Consider the following 20,417-nt stretch of genomic DNA (forward strand, 5'->3'; position numbering starts at 1 on the left):
ATGTTTTACCTACCTGTTAACTGTTTATGTTTACTGTAACTAGTTAACAACTGAATTAGTAGAGTACAATATGTAATAAAAGACGGATGTGTTCGCCTAATCTTGGCTAATAACATTAAGGGCGTCTTGCATAACAAAGTTAATCAAAATTAAATCTATGACCTCTTGCTCTGACATTATACTGTCAGAGCAAGAGACAAACTATTTAATTTTATTTAACTTTGTTATGCAAGTCACCCTAAGAACTACATGTATACAATAAATAATAGGTAACTATGGTGACAGTGGTAGAATAGAAGCTTCAGCAGTTCAAGTTTTCCAGCCTCGCAGTAACTTGCTTTACCATTTACTTATAATTTCAAATTATGGTGGCCATGGGCTAAACCTATGAAATATTTAAAGAGCCAATTTCTAAAAGTCCTCATATCGTAGTAGTTATTTCCTATATAATATTTCCATTAATATTTGCACTCTACATTTAAACTTTTATGAAAGGAATGCAGAAGTTTATGTTCCTGCAGGATAATAAGATAGGGAAGAGATCCATGCTTTTGGATGGGCATATCTATGTAAAACAGTCCAGTACGGCCAAAATACAGCAGACGAAGTGATTTCCTGTAGGTAGGTCCTTGGTCCTATTGTCCTATTCGATGCCGGTCTATAGCTACTCCTTATTTTTTTAAGGAACACATGAATAAAATTCTATTCTGTACTGTAAAAGTTTAACTCAGAACAATGACATCTTCTTTTGTCAGCTGTCATATGTCAAAGTGGCATGCGAAGCGCGTGTGTGTTGTGTTGTTTATAATTTTCTAACCTAGTTTTTCAACAGTTTTACGTGCATTTTATTGTGAATATGGTAAAAAGAGTAAGTATATTCTTAATTTTTATCCATAATTTCATAAAACTTACGATAGGTTTAAATATTTACCTGTAAAAGTTGCAATTTACTTATTCGTGGTCTTATTTGCGACACATATTTATCACAATTCTATCGAAATTGATGTTATTCTTTATTATTCATATTGCAGAAAGCTCAGTCTTCTTTATCTGAAGAAGATGGTGAGGGTGACACACTCCTTGATAGCTCAAAAGGGTCTGAAAATGGTGTCTCTAAAGATGGTGCTAAAAAGGTCAGAACAAAAAGTTTATACCGACAACCGACTGTCCGGGAGCTGAACCGTCTCCAGGAAACCGAAACCTTGTTTAACTCCAACCTCTTCAGGCTACAGATTGAAGAAATACTTGAAGAAGTCAAAGTAAAGGAGAAAACAGTGACCAAATTCCAGCAGTGGTTTGAAACATTAAAGAAACACCTTGACAACATCAGTGAAAATAGTACAGAGTACGATTTATCCGAAAATACTCTATTTAAAGAACTCAAAGTCAAAACACCAGTCAGCAGCAGCCTGAAGAAAACAAAATGTGTTTTTAAGTTTCACAAGTTTCAGGAAGTAGAAATAGTAGGTTCTTATGGCCTAGGGTGTCCTATTAACTCGAAACTTACAGTTGACATACAAATAACTGTTCCAGCTGACACATACACCAAGAATGATTCAATAAACTACAGATACCACAAGAAGCGAGCAGCCTATCTAGCATACATAGCTTCACACTTGAAAAATGTTGACACAGTTGAAGACTTGAAATATTCCTGGCTGAATGGCTGTGAGTCTATGCCAGTTCTAGATTTAAAACCTGCTGGGAAACTAGGGAACCATGTGTCAGTGAGAATACATTTGTCCTGTGAACCAGACGCCTACAAGTTGCACAGATTCAGTCCATCTAGAAACAATCTAAGGGAATCCTGGCTATTGTCTGAGGAAAGTCCTGAAAACGCTACAGAAGTAGGTCCACCGACTCCTTACTACAACAGCAGTGTGCTGTCTGAACTGACAGCTTCAGCCAATCAGGAGTTTTTGGCGGGAGTTCTGGCCAATGGGGAGAACTTGAAGCAGGCAATTGTTTTGTTGAAGATATGGCTCAGACAAAGAAGGTTGAAGGTGCCTGGTCATGTTGTGAGCATGTTTGTGGCACATCTGGTGCAGAGTAAAAGGATTAACAACATTATGAGCAGCTATCAGATTGTGAGGAATGTCTGGATATCATTGAGTAAGTTTTCCCAGAGTAGCATAAGTATTATTTAATTCAATTATGCACCAGCTATAAGAAAATTCAGGCGCCTTTGTGTTGTATCCATGTTTTACTTATTTATTTTGTTCTGATTACAGTCAATTCTACACTTAAGAAAGTAATTTTTACTATGGTATATTTCAAATTCTAACTAAAAATTACATACCTACATAAAAAAAAATAAAAAAAAAAAAAAAAAATATAACCATCAATTTAATTTCTCTACAGAAACATCAGAATGGGACACAAAAGGCATGTCCGTAAAGAAACCCCCAGAAGGCTCACCATCACTTGAAGAATTCCTCGGTCACTTTCCTGTGGTCTTCCTCGATGCTACGGGCTACTACAACATCTGTTGGCAGATGCACAGAGGGACGTACCAAGCCTTGAAGAGGGAGAGTGCCTTGGCAGTGGAAATGCTTGACAATACATCAATAAACAGCTTTATACCACTCTTCATGACTCCTGTTACACCATTGGTGCAGTTTGACAATATATTAAAGTAAGAATTTCTGATAAATCATATGGATTTTTTTGTAAATACAGTAAGTACCTAGTTAAAGTACAAACAGTAAATACATAGATCTAGTGGTTTCAGCGCATGGTTATTGTACTATAACTTTATGTAATCTTACATGTATTAAATAAATAAAGATAAAAAAAAAACATAAAAAATACAGCATCGATTTTTGTAGTCTTAGCAATCCCATACCATTTACATTCAAACTATTAACTGGTGAAAAGTGCTGGTGCAGCAATGCATCTATGGCCGCCCTGCAAAAGAACTGGAACACATTATATCTCGAACATTACTTATCGCCCTTTACTAAATTTCAGATGCAAAGACCTACAAAAGATCAAAGAAGCAGTATACAGCAAGACTCCTAAAGAGGCGAGAGTGAACTATGGCATAGATAAACTGTCACTAGTTACTGAGACCATCCACACTCTCCTAGCCAAGGGTTTGGGTGATCGTGTCCACTTGATACTGCAAGTTGTGGAGAATGACTTCAGCTGGCCAGTGAAAGAAAGTGTGGATAAGGCTAAAAATAGGTATGGAAGAAACTTTTTTTTTATTGTTTTTGTAATGAAATCATCAGAGAACAAGCATTATTGAGTTTCCCGCACCCATCTTCAATGACTAGTTTCAAATGCAACATAATAAGACACACATAAGTTATATTACTACTTTTACTTTCCAGTGATTACGAAGAAAAGCTATCATTTGGGTTCATACTGAACGCTGAAAACGCGATGAATCCAGTTATGAAAGGACCGTCCGCCAATCTACCGGAAGCTGAAGTATTTAGGTACGTAATTTTTATAAGGTTCATTCATAAGTTCATGAGAACGGCATAAGGCTCTTTATCCAAGAAGTGAAGGGCCTATTGGAGTGAATACAGTCGCATAGTCTTTCGCTTGTTCAGTTTATTTTGGCAAGAAGCGACTAAGGGCTGCACACGGGCCACCGGCCACAACCACAAAACGCCGCCGCTGGCATATGGCATATAGTCGAACCTAACGCTAACAGCATTCTATTCCAGCTAATCTTTATGTGTGGTGCTGACTAAAATAAAAACTGTTCTGTTCTAATGGGGAGAAAAAATAAAGCTAACTACAGATTCATCGCATTTTTTTCCCCCAACAACTTGAAAGGATCTCGATAGTGTTGCCAAAGTTTAACTAACTTTTCTTTCCTATTGTTTAGGTCATTCTGGGGCGACAAGTCGGAGCTGCGTCGGTTCCAAGACGGCGCCATCACTGAGGCGTGCGTGTGGCGCGGCGGCGGCGCGGCCGAGCGGCGCGGGGTCACGGGAGAGATTGTACAGTATCTACTCGCGTTGAAGTATGGTGAGGATATTTTATTTGAATAGGTAACTATATAAAGAGATACCAGAGAGAAGAAGCTTTCTCTGAAATCATTGGTAGGTACCAAAATAGGTCCCCAAATTTCTAGACCCCAAAGGTCAATCAGAAGGTCTAGCACGGGGCGCAAGACGCGCATGTCAAGACGTGACAAAAGTATGGTGAGGGTGTTGTTTCCAATTTCCGACAGCGAGCGCGACAGATGACTTTTGTCACTTTTTTATTGTCTTGCGCCCTGTGCTATGTTAGCTGGGGCGACGCTATTCTATTGTAAACATCATTCTGGGGCGACAAGTCGGAGCTGCGTCGGTTCCAAGACGGCGCTATAACAGAGGCGTGCGTGTGGCGCGGCGGCGGCGCGGGGTCACGGGAGAGATTATACAATATCTACTCGCGTTGAAGTATGGTGAGGATATTAGTTTGCTTAATAGATAACTATATAACAAGATCCCAGACAGAGGAAGCCTTCTCAGAAATCATAGGTAGGTACCAAAATAGGCCCCAGAATTGCTAAAGGTCATTCAGAAACGCGGTTAAAAAAAAAAGATTCAAGAGAGGAAGCCTAGGTACCAAAATAGGTCATTCAGAAGCGCGGTTAAAAAAAAACATCCGAGAAAGGAAGCGTAGGTTAGCGGCCCGTGCTAGGCTAGCTGGGGCGACAAGACGGCGCTATAACAGAGGCGTGCGTGTGGCGCGGCGGCGGCGCGGCCGAGCGGCGCGGGGTCACAGGAGAGATTGTACAGTATCTACTCGCGTTGAAGTATGGTATGTTGTTTGTATGTATATTTGAGTATTTAAAGAGATCCGAGAGAGGAAGCCTTCTCTGAAGTCATAGGTACCAAAATAGGACCCAGACGTTCTAAAGGTAATTCATAAGGCTTAGTACGGAGCGTCAGAAGCGTAAGCGTCATTCAGAAGGCGTAGCACGGGGCGCAAGACGCGCATGACAACTAGTGACAAAAGTTTATCGAGTAGCTTCGACAGCGAGCGCGACGGGCAAGTTTTGTCACTTCTTGACTGTCTTGCGCCCCGTGCCACACTAGTTGGGGCGACAAGTCGGAGCTGCGTCGGTTCCAAGACGGCGCTATAACTGAGGCGTGCGTGTGGCGCGGCGGCGGCGCGGCCGAGCGGCGCGGGGTCACAGGAGAGATTATACACTACCTACTCGCGTTGAAGTATGGTATGTTGTTTGTGGTATATTTGAATATAATATTTAAAGAGATCCGAGAGAGGAATAAGCCTTCTCAGATAGCAGAGGAACCAAAATAGGTCCCAGACGTTCTAAAGGTAATTCAGAAGGCTTAGTACGAAGCGCCAGAAGCGTAAGCGTCATTCAGAAGGCGTAGCACGGGGCGCAAGACGCATGTCACACACACGTGACAAAAGTTTTGAGTCGCGCATACTCAAAGCGCGCGGCACCGAGAGCTTTTGTCACTTCTTGATCGTCTTGCGCCCCGTGCTAGGCTAGCCGGGGCGACAAGTCGGAGCTGCGTCGGTTCCAAGACGGCGCTATAACAGAGGCGTGCGTGTGGCGCGGCGGCGGCGCGGCCGAGCGGCGCGGGGTCACAGGAGAGATTGTACAGTATCTACTCGCGTTGAAGTATGGTGAGGGCATTAGTTTGTTGGAAGTTTAATCCTTATACAGGGTGCTGTAAAATTGGTATGCTAAGCCGAAAGAGCACCTCTTTCGGCTCTCACAGAGTTCATTATTTTTTTAAACGCTAACATGCTTAATCTTTATCTAGTAAAAAAAATACGTGACAAAAAATGTTTTTTCGCTAATTCCCAAAAGAGAAAATGTCACCTCATTTTCAAAACCCTGAAGTACAAGTACCCGCGAACTTCGCATCGCCTTAAAATATTTTACTGGTAAAAAGGAAGAGGGCGTCCCACTTTACGATTGTCTATTCATGATTTCGTCACCTTCGATTTGACAGTTATTAATTCAAATATAACCAATAAAACCCTTTGTAATTTTATTTTATATTGTAATATTTGTACAATAACGAGTTAAATAAAATATAAATCATGGCTAACTCTACCATAACATCCGCAGGCATAACAAAGGAGACCTTCTACGTAGCGGACCAACTCGACAGCATATTAACCTGCAAGGCGTTTGCTGACCTCGGGTCAGTCGAAGAGATGAGTTTCGAAGTGATTCAGGCATTCGACGATCTCCGCCGACAGTTACGCTCGTTGGCCGACGTGCCGCTAGATGTCAGCTCTGTGTATGGTGAGTTTTAGTTGTAGATGGCAGCACTGTTGATTAATTTTGAAAAGGCAAATCGATCGTTAATCGCGACCAATTTCAATTTAAAACATGTTATTTGTTTCATTGATGTAACCTGTTCAGAGACAAATTTCTATGTCCTGAATTTCCACTTATACAGTACAGTTAACTGTCACTATTTATGTACGGTCAGGTGCATAAGTAGTTATACACTTTTGTTCCTTATCAAACTAGCAACATAACAAACTGGCTATATTTTAATAGGCAGTTTGTGATTTTGACAAGGTACAAAAGTACTTGACTGTACTTGCATGACAGCGCCGCGATTCCAATCTGCATCTCTGGCATGAGAAGCTAACCTACTGAGTTCTGAACTTTCCCTGCATATTTCACATAACGTTTATTCCCCCCAGGCACATCCCCCGTACTCTCAACCTCCTGCCCCTGCCCCGCGCCCCGCGCGCGCCCCCCCGCGCGCCCGTGGCGCCGCCACGCCGCCTGTCTGCTGAAGCAGTACGGGAGCCCGCCCGTGTGCCCGCCGTATGTTGGTGTTACTAGTGCTGTTGTTGAGTTGGGTGAGTGTTGTAGCTGCTAGTAGCTCCATCTAGGTATATCCTGGCATCCTGTATATTGACCTACTGGCATGAGAATCTGTCAATCAAACGTCATAGGTCTCAAGCTGAAGCAGTACGGGAGCCCGCCTGTGTGCCCGCCGTATGTTGGTGTGACTAGTGCTGTTGTTGGGTTGGGTGAGTGTTAGAGGGTATAAAGTCTGTTTTTTATTAGATACTAAATTGAAAGCGCGCCCCTTCGCCCGCCCTGGCGCCGCCACGCCCCGCCTCTCTGCTGAAGCAGTACGGGAGCCCGCCGGTGTGCCCCCCGTATATTGGTGTTACTCATGCTGTTTAATGGTTGAGTTGGGTGAGTGTGTATAGCTGCTAGTAGATCCATCCAGGCATCCTCTATAATTATTGACCTAGCATAAGAATCTGTCAATCAAACGTCTTGGGTTTGTGTGTGGGGTCATCTCACACACGGCCATCCGACACCAAACTAGGCCTTATCAGACAGCTGATACCTATATTTACACAGATAGTTAGATACAATATATAGATAGATACAATATATAAATATTTGCCCCGGCTGGGAATCAAAGGGCCGTGTATTTCAGATCTGTATATTTCACATATCCCAGGGCCCTTTTCTCAGGTGGCTAAAAAGAGAACTAACGCTGCCATCGTTTAAAACGCATACACAACCTTATTATTGTTCAATCTCGTTTTCATTTCAGAACCAAAATGATCCTTATCCAAAAACTCCAGCAGTATGTAATATTTCTGACGTGCATTACAAGTTCTTAATAATCCGGCCAAAGAACTTGTCCTTTCTCAACATTGTATAGGATGTGGGTTATTAAACTTAAAACCTAATTTCAATCTTATTTGTCAACAGGCCACAGCGGAAAATGGCCAGGAGACTTGCAAGCGTTCCGCGCCCTAAAAGCCGCGTTCAACCTTCAAATTTCCGAACAGATCACCAAACAATACAACCTGCCCACACAACCGTACCCAACACACATTGACGTATTGAAATCTGGATACGTGTTTCGTCTAGAAATCGCCCATCCGAAAGAGATAACCCTGCTAAGAAAGGAGGTTGAGGGTGGCGTGGTGAAATATAGGGATACGGAGGAGAGTTTGAATTTGCAGCTTAATACTGTACTGATGCCGCGTTTGAGAGGAGCTTTGCATGGGTAAGAGTTACTTTAACTACTAATTTATATGGAATTTAAGCAGTTGAGAAACTTGGAAACAGTTTCTCAAAAACGTATCACAACTATGAAAATTGAAATAGATTAATTTAGTTTTATGACCCATTTATACGTTTTGAATGCTGAAAAATATATAATCTTATGCGACCATTACGTAAACTGTAGGCCCTAACCTTCTCTGCACCTAACACATTCGAAAAGGACCTTTTTATATGGATCACCCATTAATCTAAGTTCCTAAATTAACCACAAATCCAACTTATATTTCCAGCTTACAACAAACCCACTCAGCCTTCGGTCCAACAGCCTGCCTCTTCAAGCGCTGGCTTTGCTGTCACCTGCTAGACGAATCGCACTTCCCGCCAACAGTGGCCGAGTTGCTAGCGGCCGCCATTTTCCTCAAACCGGAACCGGAAACGGCGCCATTGAACCCGCTGATTGGCTTCGTGAGGACGCTCAAGTTGTTGGTGAATACTGATTGGACGAAGGATATGTTGGTGTTGAATTTGACGCATGAGTTTAGTGGTAAGTTAATTTTAATTAAAATCATTTTTATTATGGAAAACCTGGTGCGAATATTTCAGTTTTCAGTTGACATTTTGTATGTAAGCAGGTACCTGTAGTCAGGCCTGTATTCAGTTAACATTTTGTATAGGTACTTGTATCGGCCACTTTTGATGAGGTACATTCTGTACCAAACCCAACCCATACCACCCAAAAATTAATAATCATCAGCCAAATATCCCCCACTAGAGTATCCTTTTGTGTACGGCAACTTTCGGTCCTGTTCCACTGTTATATAATATATATTTCCACTGTTTCTGACCATTTTCTGACCATTTACTACCCAACAAATAACATTCAAATTCCAGCTGAAGAAACTTCCGAGCTAGAACGCAAGTTCTCAACAAGAGACACGTCCACCCCTCCATACCTCCACATCGTGACTCCATTCGACGGAGACACCCCCAGTGTTTGGAGCAGACAGGCCCCCACTAAGCCTGTCTTGTGCCGGGCTGTGGCGTTGGCTAGGAGCACTATTGGGTATTTGGAGAAGGCTTTGCTTGAAGACAATAAGGAGCAGGTTTTGGTAAGTTAATGAGTATTATTTCTTATCTTATTCTATACGTATTTCTAGGTGTTAAGTATAAAATAAATGATTTAGGGGTATTAATTAGTTCCCTTCCTTATTAGTTCGAATTAAACATTTCTGCCTCACTTCCTAAGCTTCGTCAATTTTCAACTACACTGGTCCACTGTTGGCTGGTGGGTTAAAAATCTAGATACGATGTTTTCCTTCGCCGTGAGAGCGACCATATACATAGTAATAATTCAAAATAACTCATTGAACGCTTGAAATCTGCTCATTTGTTCACTACCACTGAGGAAAAAAACACTACGTTTCAATACAAACAAACACAAGCGCACGATCTATTGCGTTGAAGTTGGGCCAGCATGGATATCACGCTCGGGATCTGAACTCGCATATCTGTCGTGAGTTGCAGGCAAATAGTACAAAACTCCTATCCCTTCCACAGTCAGCCTTCGCCCCATCCCTAAAAGGCTACGACGTATTCATCCATCTACACCCGTCTCTGGTCCCACACCGCTCTGAACGTGTGGACCAGCCGCGAGGCAAGAGGACCAGCGAGGAGCCACGAAGCGACCAGACTACGGGCGAGTTTGGAGAGGTCATACCGGTGGCGGAGTTCCATCCTGTTAGACGGTACCTGCAGGAGCTGAGAGTGAGTGTGTTGATGATTATTACACAGCTGTTATCAATGATCGACATTGTATTTAAGTAAGTGTAGTAAAGTCGCATCTAATCATGATAGAAAGGATTTTAGGCAATTCTGGAAAGAAACAAACAAGAAAAATATTAGGCCTGGCTTGCCTGTGAGCGTCGATGGTGTGACTGACCCTGAGCAGATTGCTAGATTATTTAAGAAGCATTTTACTGTGGAGTCACCGCTAGGAGCTTCTAACGGGTCGCTGGACACGGGGACATCATGCGGGCCCCTGCATACCAAGTTCACAACTAATGATGTTTGTTTTGTTATAAAAAATATGAAGAGGGGAAAATCACCAGGTCATGATGGCCTCAGTGTCGAGCACCTTCAATATGCTGGGCCTCATCTCCCTCGACTCCTGGCGATGTTATATACACTGTGTTTAGGTCATTCATACTTACCATCGGATCTAATGAAAACCATTGTTGTGCCAGTAATAAAAAATAAAACAGGTGACATATCAAGTAAGACTAACTATAGGCCGATATCATTAGCAACAATAATAGCTAAAACACTGGATAGTTTGCTTGACTTACAATTAAGTAAATACATAACTTTGCATGACGCGCAATTCGGCTTTAGGCCGGGACTATCAACAGAGAGCGCAATTGTAAGCCTTAAGCACACTGTTTCATATTATACTAGGAGGCAGACGCCTGTATACGCCTGTTTCTTAGATTTATCCAAAGCATTCGATTTAGTATGTTATGATTTATTATGGAAAAAATTAAATGATAGCAATGTTCCTCGATGCATTATTAATATTTTTAAATATTGGTACTCAAACCAAATAAACTTTGTAAGGTGGGCCGAAACTAAGTCAGACTCATATAGGCTACAGTGTGGTGTAAGACAGGGTGGCCTGACATCGCCTAAGCTGTTTAACCTTTATATAAATGCCCTCATAGTCGGGCTTAGCAACATGCATGTCGGATGTCGTATAGATAACACTAGCGTCAATAACATCAGCTACGCAGACGATATGGTGTTGCTGAGCCCGTCCGTGAGGGCCCTGAGGAAGTTGTTGGGCGCGTGTGAGTCGTACGCCGCGGAGCATGGCCTGCGGTACAACGCGACTAAGAGCGAGCTCATGGTGTTCAAGGCCGGCTCTAAATGTCCCGCGGAGGTGCCGCCGGTGGTGCTCGGCGGCGCGCCGCTCAAGCGGGTGAAGTCGTTCAAATACTTAGGCCATATTGTTACCGAGGATTTGAGCGACGACGCCGATATGGAAAGGGAGCGAAGGGCGCTGGCAATCAGAGCAAATATGATAGCCCACAGGTTTGGGCGGTGTACGGAGGAAGTGAAGTTAACGCTTTTTAAAGCATACTGTACATCGCTTTATACTTGTAGCCTGTGGTCTAAATATACTCGAAAGTCGTTTAGCGCCCTTCGCGTCCAATACAATAACTCGTTGAGGGTGTTGTTGCGGCTGGGGCGCCGCTGCAGCGCGTCGGGCATGTTCGCGGCGGCGCGCACAGACTGCTTCTACACGGTGCTGCGCAAGCGCTGCGCCTCCACACTCGCCAGGCTGCGCTCCAGTTGCAACAGCATTCTCGCCGTTATAGCAGATAGGTATGACGCGCCACTTTTTAAACACTGGTGTAAAATAATTGTACATAGAAATAGTATCTACTGACTTAGTTTGTAAGTACCATTGTTACTAACCACATATGGATCTATGGTCTGAAATAAATGATTTATTATTATTATTATTAAAGTACGACTGATGTTTAAATAAAAAACTTGAAGTAAGATGACAATGGTGTTGAAACAGTGCGCTCAGCCGGCTGATGACCATGACGTTTGGTACAAGGGGTTCACTCTAGGTAAGAACGAAGTTTTGAATAGTTGCTGTGGTATTCACGACTATCTCGTTGGTTTAATCATACTGATTGAATTACAGCTTTCGTTCATAATTTTTTATCGAGTTAGTGCAACTGTCCAGAAACGTAGAGTAAACTGGTCTACCTTATTAAATAAGCAGCTCTGTTGATTTATGGAAAACAATAAGCGCTGGATTTCCATCACAAATTTTATTTTTAGCATCCAAATTTTTTACTTTATGATTGCCTGCATAAATCTCATCTTCCTTATTCCAACTTAAGGGTTGAAACATTTGTATGTATACCTCTAAAGCTTTCAACATTGTTCTCTTTACAATACCATACCATAAACTCAACTTATCCCCGTATCCTCATTGTTACAGAGTGCATACAGCGACTTCGCGTTATTCTTCCACGACACATACGGCGGTGACGTCATCGCGGTGCTCTGGAGGCCCGACATCGACGAGCCCAAGGAGTTCCAGGTGAGCGTGGGACGCCCTCCGGACCGCTGGTCGGATGATGGAAGTGGTTGGATGAGGATAAAAGAGAACAGAGTGTTGTGGTGGTTTTGGCAAGAGACGTATATCCAGAAGTGGATGATAGATGTCTGAAATTATCAGGCAATATGTAATAATGTATTTTTTTGCCTATTGTATTCCCACTGGTGGATAAAGACCTCTCCTAGAATTTTACTACATCATCATTTTAAATTTTTAATAGGGCTAAGTTGACTGCTCGCAACTACAATTTAGAATTAAGTAGAAACAAAATTCGCGTCTTTTATATTTTCCAAATGTGACCTAATCTATAGTTTATTGTCTATAGACTGTAATATTTACCTTACAATGACAACATAAATCAATCAATGATATGATCATTCACTACTTGCAGGTATCAACAGCAAACGCCCTGAAGCCCGTCACAGAAGGCTCGCAACAGTACAGAGTGAACAAGCAAGCGATCGCGGCTGACTTCGCGTTACTCGGCCAAGGGCTGGTCAAGGAAGTGATAGTCACGTGATGGGTGATTATTGAGTTGATATTATAGTAGAGCTGTTATGTAGTTTGTGTTTTATTTAGTCAGCCTCGCAGTTGGGCTACATGGGTTCGTTATCGACGACGATAAACTATTTTCACTCGCTGTGATTCACAGCGCCGTATTTATGGTGAATCGCGATATAGTGACGTTTATCTACGCCGATAACGAACTCGTGTTGCGGCAGCTTTTGGTTTAAGCTGTATATCGACGTTGGAAAGAAGAATTTAAGGGTGTCTTGCATAACAAAGTTAAACAAAATTAAATCTATGACCTCTTGCTCTGACATTATACTGTCAGAGCGGGAGACAAACATTTTAATTTTGATTAACTTTGTTGTGCAAGACGCCCTAAAAGTATTCTTTTAATATTGACCACATTTTTTGTTGAATTATGGACATTTGATGGATGTAAGTATAAAAAACTCCCAAATAAAGTATTTATAAATATAATTCCTTAAATAGCTAAAGTACTTTTACTATATTATGTAGATAAAAAATATTTACGATTATAAGTACAACATAAGTTTAAAAAGCGTCTAGATTTTACAAAACACACACATAGTAAATAGTGAGTCCATTACACCTTTTTCGGCGCCGTGACTGCTGTAACCGAACGATTTTATTGACGTTGATTATTTTTCAATACCTAATTAAATGTTATCTGATCAATCTTGACGAAGAAGGGCAGGGTATCGAATGACGGGTATGTCGCTATATCGCGATACGCCATATACACGGCGCTTTAGTTGGTAAAACACGCATTAAACGATTTTATGAATGTCAATAAATATCACTACATGATTCGTCATAAATAGCGCGGATTAAACAATTTTACCGTCGATACGCCCTAATCGATCTTGACGAAGAAGGGCAGTGTATCCAGCGGGGCCGGGTACTCCTTGTACCAGTCCCCGCCGCGCAGCTCCCGCCCCGGGTCGCCCTGCGCCAGCCAGCGCCCCGCCGGCAGGTAGACGTCGCGAGCGCGGGAGCCTTTTTCTATGACTGGGGCGACGAGGATGGTTTCGCCTAGGAGGAACTCTGTGGGGATGGAAAGGAGTGGTAGACAAGAGGCATGATTATCGTGGCACACATAATGACAGAATAATAACTAAAACTTCTAAACCTTAGTACCAGACAATACGTAAACAAATGAAGTTCAGTGCCCCGATCACCAATATGACAGAAAAATCACTGGAATTAGTATGCATTCTATTAGTTTCTAACGTTACCGACAGGGGCGCTGATCCAGATGTCATACAAATTGCTATCGAATTACGCTAGCGACATGAGTTGACAGAACTTGAGTTGTGATAGGCCTACATAATAAACTAAGAGACAAGCGTAACGGGATGACCTCCTTGAGCCCAACCAGAAGGGTATCAAAGTGGCGATCCACTATCAAATGGCAACAAGAACATTTCATTTTCTAAAATATAGAGAGCCAAGTAAAACGAGGCATTACACACCATAATTTTACACAAAAACTTTAGCGTATCGATACACTGAATGTACCTAATGTATACAGAAAGTATACTCACCATCCCATATATCAAGTGCGGAGACATCGGTGGGCGCGATCCACCACACGGGCGGGTTGACGGGCGCGCCGGTCTGCGCCGCGCGCCGGCACGCAGCCACGATCTGTGGGGCGTACTGCGCGTGGAGTTGCACGAACTTGCGGCTGATGCGGACCGTCTGGGGAGGGAGGGTTAAAAAGCTTCTTAAGTTCAAGATGTCATCGTACCGTCTGTTGGGACGAGAGCAAGGGTTAAAAAGCTAGTTTTAAGATGTCTTCTGTCGTATGTGTGGTGAAAGTTACCACGAGCGACGCGGTTTTCTAGGTTGGGTTAGGTAGAGTGGAAAGCAGATTTATTATCTGATACCCGTGATGAAAAGTGAAAATAATATGATCCATAAGGTCGGATGGGCATGTGAAACTGTCGGTCCTGAGCCTAGCTCTGTCGAGGCCTATTAAGTAATTAAAGTGAGGCAACAGAGAGTGCTCTTATACTTGGGCATTATAATCTGCTCCTGCGCAGATTGATTTTAATTATATTGGCTCCCGCGGTCATATAGGTACTATATACTACTCATTTTTTTTTGATGACACTATAGATAAATAAAATCATCTCAACAAACCTCAGCATCGAAATCCCACGGCACATAACTGAACTGCATACTCGGCATAAACACATTCGCTTGCAGCCAGCGGATGAACAGCTCCTTGCTCGGTTCCTCAGAATAACCGTTCCCCCCGATCATGTCTGGCAACACCAGCGGGTAGCCGTTGATGTTCATCTGTAGTAATGTGGTGATGAGGGTCGGTAGACCGTTCTCGAAGGTCCAGTAGGTGTCTTTGTCGTTCATACGCACGAAGATGGGCAGGTCTTGGGTTCTGAAATGTTAAACACAATTTTATTTATACATAGCTGAATGATTTTGAAAGCTAGATTTTGTAGATTTCATAAATAACATCTTAAGCAGTAAGCATACTTCATCACGACCCATCAAGTCCCCACTGCTGGCGCACGGGTCTCCACCACGCTGTACTAGTGCGGGTTGGTGGATAACCATAGCAAACTTATGTTTATATGCATATGCAATATCTGTATGCATTATTTTAAGGCTTTCGTTACCAAAAGTAGTATGCAGAACAAAGTTGTCTAAAATTACGACTATTACGAGCTCGCTTTTAGCTTTCAATCCCCATGCATAACCTGTATTCAGCAGTGTCTGATACTGAACACCCTGTATACTACTGAGCCTACTGACCTGTACCCACTCCGGACCTCGACCATGGGTCCGAAGAGCGCCACCTCGCGCACGTAGTCCGCCGTGATGACCCCGGGCTGGTCCCGGATGTCGCCCATCAGGACCGGGATCTGAGGGGCAAAGATTCCTTGTCAAACTAGCTACATAACAAACTGACAATGTTTTAACAGGCAGTTTGTGAGTTTGATATGGTACAAAAGTGTACAGCTACTTATGCAGCTGACTGTACTTATGTAAGAAGGGAAAATGTGTGATAACCTTGGACGGCCTTATTGGAGTCTGGATTGAAGTTTTTTCTAACGGGGTCTATAGGTACCATACCATCAATTTGTGTTCTTAAATTATGGTTTCCAAGATTGGCTATCCTAAGCTGATGATCTGATGCCAAAACGTGTGTCTGCAGTTGTGTCCCATTGGCATCGTAAGTGCCAATTTCTCCATAGTCGGTTATCTAACCGACACGACAGAACATTTATAAATTATACGTCATCTCCATATGAAATTCATGACAGATGTGTCAAAAATCAACCACTACTCCCTGGGTTATGCTCTAACTGACTATGGAGAAATTGGCACTAAACATAACCGAAAGCACTTTACACTCTACGATTCCACTAACCTGAGGAGACCAGCTCGACTCTCCGGCATCAAACTTGAAGCTGTCGATGCCGTACTGAGCCTGCAGCCTTCTCAGCCGACCCACGTACCAGGTCCTGGCGTCGGGTCTGGTGAAGTCGATGTAGGCGGTTGTAGTGCCGTTGTCGTTCCACCAGCTGGTCTCTGCTGAGCCGTACTCAGAGTTCACTAGGTATCTGTGGAGGGTTGGTGTTGCGGGATGATGATGATGATGAGAAATAAGATAGTAGTTTCCCGGTTTTTATGGAAAAGTTATTACGAGCTACTCTTTACCAAGAGCTTCAGTGTGCATAAAAAAGTTTTGTGAAAATTTTGTTCTTATTTAACCTATGTTAATTGCTGTTGATTGAAGGTTCGTAAAATAAAGCACTGTTTTCCGGTGGCTACCACGGCTATGATGTAGCTGCTGCCCCATTTATATTTTCCAGTATGTATCGTTCGTAAATAATCATCAAAACAACTCACCCTTTGCTCTTAGCCTCCGAATACCAGGGCTCGCATCCCTTATTGATGAACGGGTGAGCCCACAACGTGACCCGGAACCCCTTCGCATGGAGTCTATCCACTGTCTCCCTCATGTTCGGGAACCTGTCGCGATCCACCGTCATGGACCCGTAGCACGACTCCCACAGATCATCAATCTCCAGCTGACTGTTTGGGAAGTTATTGCTAGTAATCTCATCAGCAAATCTCATGACGACGTTATGATCCACGTTGCGCTTATACCGAGCCCACGTAGACCAGATAGGATACGTTATCATGCGGATATCTGGTATCCCTGTTGGTTTCCCTATGTACTCTTTGACTGCGTATTCGTGCGCTTGTCTGACATCCTCTAGGATCCCTATAGCGTATGTCAGCTCGTTTCTAGGCCGTTTCGAAGAGTATGGGGGGGTTATCTGGGCTATGAAGCATGCTGCGTTCTTTTCCAGATCATTCTGATCAACAAATAAGGGGACTTTCTTGTCGAAGTAGTAGAATATGCCCTCAGAGTTCAGCCAGTAGGGCTCGGACACAGCGCAATTGTCTGCATCTTTAGTGATGTAGGAGTAGTCTGGAAGGACAAGCTTCTCTATGGGCCAGTACTGGCGTTTCTGCTGCGGACCTCCGTACCAGTTGCGAGTGCCTAGAGTGAAACCTAGTATCGATTAGAAAATAGTCGGTAAAGCTGTAAGTGTACAGATGTAGTGAGTGCAATTTTGAATAGGAAAAGAACTGAGAGTAGCAGAACGAGATCTTAAAGAGGGCCTATAAACGTTGTTGTCAAAATTGATGGATGTCAATGCATTTTTGCTACACGCTTCTTGAAATACTAGTCAAGCGGAATAAGTCACTCACCCAGATTGATGCAGTCTTCGAGCCTCAGCGTCTTAGGTGACTCCCAGGTGACAGTCAATAGCTGTCCCTTTCCATCCTCAATGATGTCTGTACTGATGCGTACTGTTGTCTCATTCGCGAACTGGATGACCACGTCTCCGTCCTGAACGACGTCTTTGATGGCGCCGGTGCGGCGACCAATCACAGCGACGACTTCCGACACGCCCCCTGGGAAGAAGAATTGTGATTGGTTATAGCTTTGTTGGCATAAACTATTTTAAAGGCCACAATTGCGTGCCTTATGGGACTGCGTATAGCTGATGCTATAGAAGCAGAGTCTACCACAGACTATAAATAGCTTATTTCTATTTTTCAGAAAAATCTTTTAACTTTAAGTTAATTCATAAAGTGTAGAGTGAAACTGACGCGTCGACATACCCTTATAAGGAAAATAATAATAACTTTATAGAAGTTCTTATGATACCTCATTAACATAATATTATATAGGCTTACTACTATCATGCCAATCTTTAGTACCAATAACAACAATTAACTACCATCTCATAATGAGTAGGTACTAGCAGAACAGACAAAATATGATGAGTGACAAGCACGCAATCAATACGTAAGTAGGTACTCAGAAGAATGATTAATTGCACAGTTATTATTATAATAATGTAAACTCGGTTTGTCCTGCTTCGTATCGATTAGACTGAACAGCAGTTCCGGGTTTAATATCCGATGAAATGATATTGAGGAAATTTCCTATGAAATTAACTAAGTAAGTATCTTGTTAATTTACTGGGTTAACTGACCATGATAATTAATTTGACACACTATCTACCTATCTTTTGTTTTATATTCAGTACTCAGCCTAGGTTTGATTAACTTAGCTTGTAAGTATATTTGATAAGGTACCTATCTCGATAACCTTAGAATTTCTGTAACAAATTCATTCACAGAAAATAAACCGCGATTATCTCTTTCCATTACGTAGTGAGTCACTTTAATTTTTGTGATACAGAGGCGCGAGCATAGGATTCGATACTATTTTCGAATCTACACGAAGGTCACTTTTACCAAACGCTAAACGTATTTAAATCAAATTTTAAATACATTTTGTACTAACTGACAGACGTATGACAGGCTACTAAATACGTTTAGCGTTTGTTGAAATTCCACCTAACATATGGAAAAAACAAATGTCACTTTTGGAACTAACTTTGCCTTACATTTTGACAGTGACAGTTGACGATACGCAACGTTAACGGAGGATCGAAACTTGTGCTCACGACTCAGTATGCAATCGTTACTTTTATCTGCACTTCCTATGCCTTGTTGCATTTATGAAGTCCCATATTATGACAAGAGATTTTGGATTTGAAATGCAATGCAACTATGAAATTCAGTAAAAAAACCGCCATACACAAAAAAAAAAAACGTAAGTCTCTTCAGCGAGTATAGTTTCATCGTCTGCCGAAGCGCTAGTGATGCAAAAAAACCGTCACTTTTGCTTTCGATTAGGACGGAATCGATTAGGGTTGATCCTGGAAAACTTATGTACACTTGATTGTACTCATAAAGTACTCACGTCGTTTAAGCAGCAGGTTGAGTCCCCCAAACCGGTTGGACTCGAGCCGCGCGTTGAGGTCCCCCGTGTCTAACAGAGTGACGTTCACTGCCGCGGCCACTGCCAGCGAGGATAGCAACCCTGGAGACAGGCAATGCAATGGTGATTAGAAACAATTCTTCTAAGTAGTCGTTGACCAGCTAGTTCAGCTCTAGGTTTGTCATCGCGTGGTAAGAGTATCCATCCAGTGATCCATCTGTAAAAGCCACCCTTGGTAGATTTACTACACCTTATCTTGGCACACTTGGTGTTGCCGTTGCCACTCTAGGCACAGCGGGATACCCAAGGAGCTCACTCTCTTCCCGCGATATCACCATCCCGATCGGACATGTCTATTTCACTACAAATCATATTCGTGTCGTGATTAGTGTTCCTAATAAAGTGGACTGGATTTAGTACCTAACGAAATAGTTTTCGTTTTTACTACCAATAACCCGGAATACATGAGCGGTGGTAGCTCAGTCGTGTAAGCGCCCGCTTCTCACGCAAGAGATGCGGGTTCGAATCCCGGGGCTGACATGTACCAATGAGTTCTTTTAACTTAAGTACAATATATACCATGGCTCTTACGGTGAAGGAAAACATCGTGAGGAAACTTGCATATCTAGATTTAGCTAATCTAGATATGTGAACCCACCAACCCGCAGTGGACCAGCGTGGTGGGAAATGGTCCAAGCTTAGGAAGGCAGTTTAGACCTTGGGGATATGCACAAAGGTTCCACTCGAGAGAGCCAGGTGCAGGTACTTACACCCCCACAGAGAATAGAATAGAATAGAACCCCACACATCTAAGTATAAATAATAAATATAAATTCATGAATATAAAGATTGCGATTTTTAAAGACTTTTGGTTATTGAAAGTTATCTATTTAAAGTTAAATGAATACTCTTGAAAAATAAAATACCGATTGGTTTTTTAATAAAGGTAGAATAAAGACCGGCAAAAAACAACTGAAAGTCTCTACCATACAAAATCGTCGAGAAAAAAACATAAATATTCAAATTCGGAACTCACATGTGAGCGTGGCGACCTGCATGGTGGTCCAACTACATAACACTGCAGCCTCCGCGGAGTCGCGAGCCACACAGGATCTGAGTCTACATGCGACCTGCTTCTAGGAAGAACCTATAATAATTGTCAACGCTACATAATTGCACTTTTAAGGGGATGTCCATTGGATAATAAGTAGGACCAATTTAGTTCGCTCTCACCGGAACAGATAAGTTTGTGGCACTATACAGTTGTTGATTGAAAAGTCTTAACGTCAATTTCAGTTTTATTTTCAAGCCTGATAAAGCTTATCTTATTGCTTGATAAGTGCCATATATTTAGCTCTAGCTTTAATGGTAGCTCTAACTTAAATCTGTATTCGATATTTAACTTCGGAAACGGTCGAATGGCGTAG

The 20,417-nt window shown here is 42.5% G+C and overlaps 2 protein-coding genes across 3 annotated transcripts; one reads left to right on the top strand and one right to left on the bottom strand.

Moving 5' to 3' along the window:
- The first annotated feature begins 742 nt into the window (after positions 1 to 742).
- LOC105380999 (nucleolar protein 6) lies at positions 743 to 12,681 on the top strand. Its single transcript, XM_048628567.1, has 14 exons — positions 743 to 868; positions 1,032 to 2,112; positions 2,362 to 2,635; positions 2,971 to 3,186; positions 3,336 to 3,443; positions 3,842 to 3,984; positions 6,056 to 6,235; positions 6,646 to 6,807; positions 7,685 to 7,985; positions 8,275 to 8,528; positions 8,876 to 9,093; positions 9,542 to 9,748; positions 12,000 to 12,101; positions 12,511 to 12,681. The coding sequence occupies exons 1-14, from the start codon at positions 857 to 859 to the stop codon at positions 12,637 to 12,639; spliced, it is 3,387 nt and encodes a 1,128-aa protein (XP_048484524.1). The 5' UTR covers positions 743 to 856; the 3' UTR covers positions 12,640 to 12,681.
- A 405-nt stretch (positions 12,682 to 13,086) lies between these two features.
- On the bottom strand, positions 13,087 to 20,182 carry LOC105381040 (myogenesis-regulating glycosidase). Of its 2 annotated transcripts, none has more exons than XM_038115930.2 (9): positions 20,027 to 20,182; positions 18,973 to 19,092; positions 17,403 to 17,609; positions 16,530 to 17,190; positions 16,048 to 16,240; positions 15,429 to 15,538; positions 14,796 to 15,051; positions 14,195 to 14,351; positions 13,087 to 13,694 (listed from the first exon to the last, which is right to left on the bottom strand). In XM_038115930.2, exons 1-9 carry the CDS (start codon positions 20,046 to 20,048, stop codon positions 13,504 to 13,506), a joined length of 1,917 nt encoding a protein of 638 aa, XP_037971858.2. In that variant the 5' UTR covers positions 20,049 to 20,182; the 3' UTR covers positions 13,087 to 13,503. The 2 variants fall into 2 exon arrangements, with proteins under 2 accessions (XP_037971858.2, XP_048484525.1); XM_048628568.1 differs by having other exon boundaries at positions 16,530 to 17,202.
- Positions 20,183 to 20,417: the final 235 nt, after the last annotated feature.

Source organism: Plutella xylostella, chromosome 21 (genome assembly GCF_932276165.1).
Source record: "Plutella xylostella chromosome 21, ilPluXylo3.1, whole genome shotgun sequence".
In the NCBI taxonomy this organism is placed as follows: Eukaryota; Metazoa; Arthropoda; class Insecta; order Lepidoptera; family Plutellidae; genus Plutella; species Plutella xylostella.

Bases quoted from the DNA above. Each gene is read 5' to 3' on its own strand.
- LOC105380999 (XM_048628567.1), top strand. The intron at 7,986-8,274 runs GTAAGAGTTACT...TTATATTTCCAG, and splicing joins TTGAGAGGAGCTTTGCATGG to CTTACAACAAACCCACTCAG. The intron at 12,102-12,510 runs GTGAGCGTGGGA...CACTACTTGCAG, and splicing joins ACGAGCCCAAGGAGTTCCAG to GTATCAACAGCAAACGCCCT.
- LOC105381040 (XM_048628568.1), bottom strand. From the start codon at position 20,048: ATGCAGGTCGCCACGCTCACAT. The intron at 19,093-20,026 runs GTGAGTTCCGAA...GCCTGTCTCCAG, and splicing joins GCAGGTCGCCACGCTCACAT to GGTTGCTATCCTCGCTGGCA. The intron at 17,610-18,972 runs GTGAGTACTTTA...TCTTCTTCCCAG, and splicing joins CAACCTGCTGCTTAAACGAC to GGGGCGTGTCGGAAGTCGTC.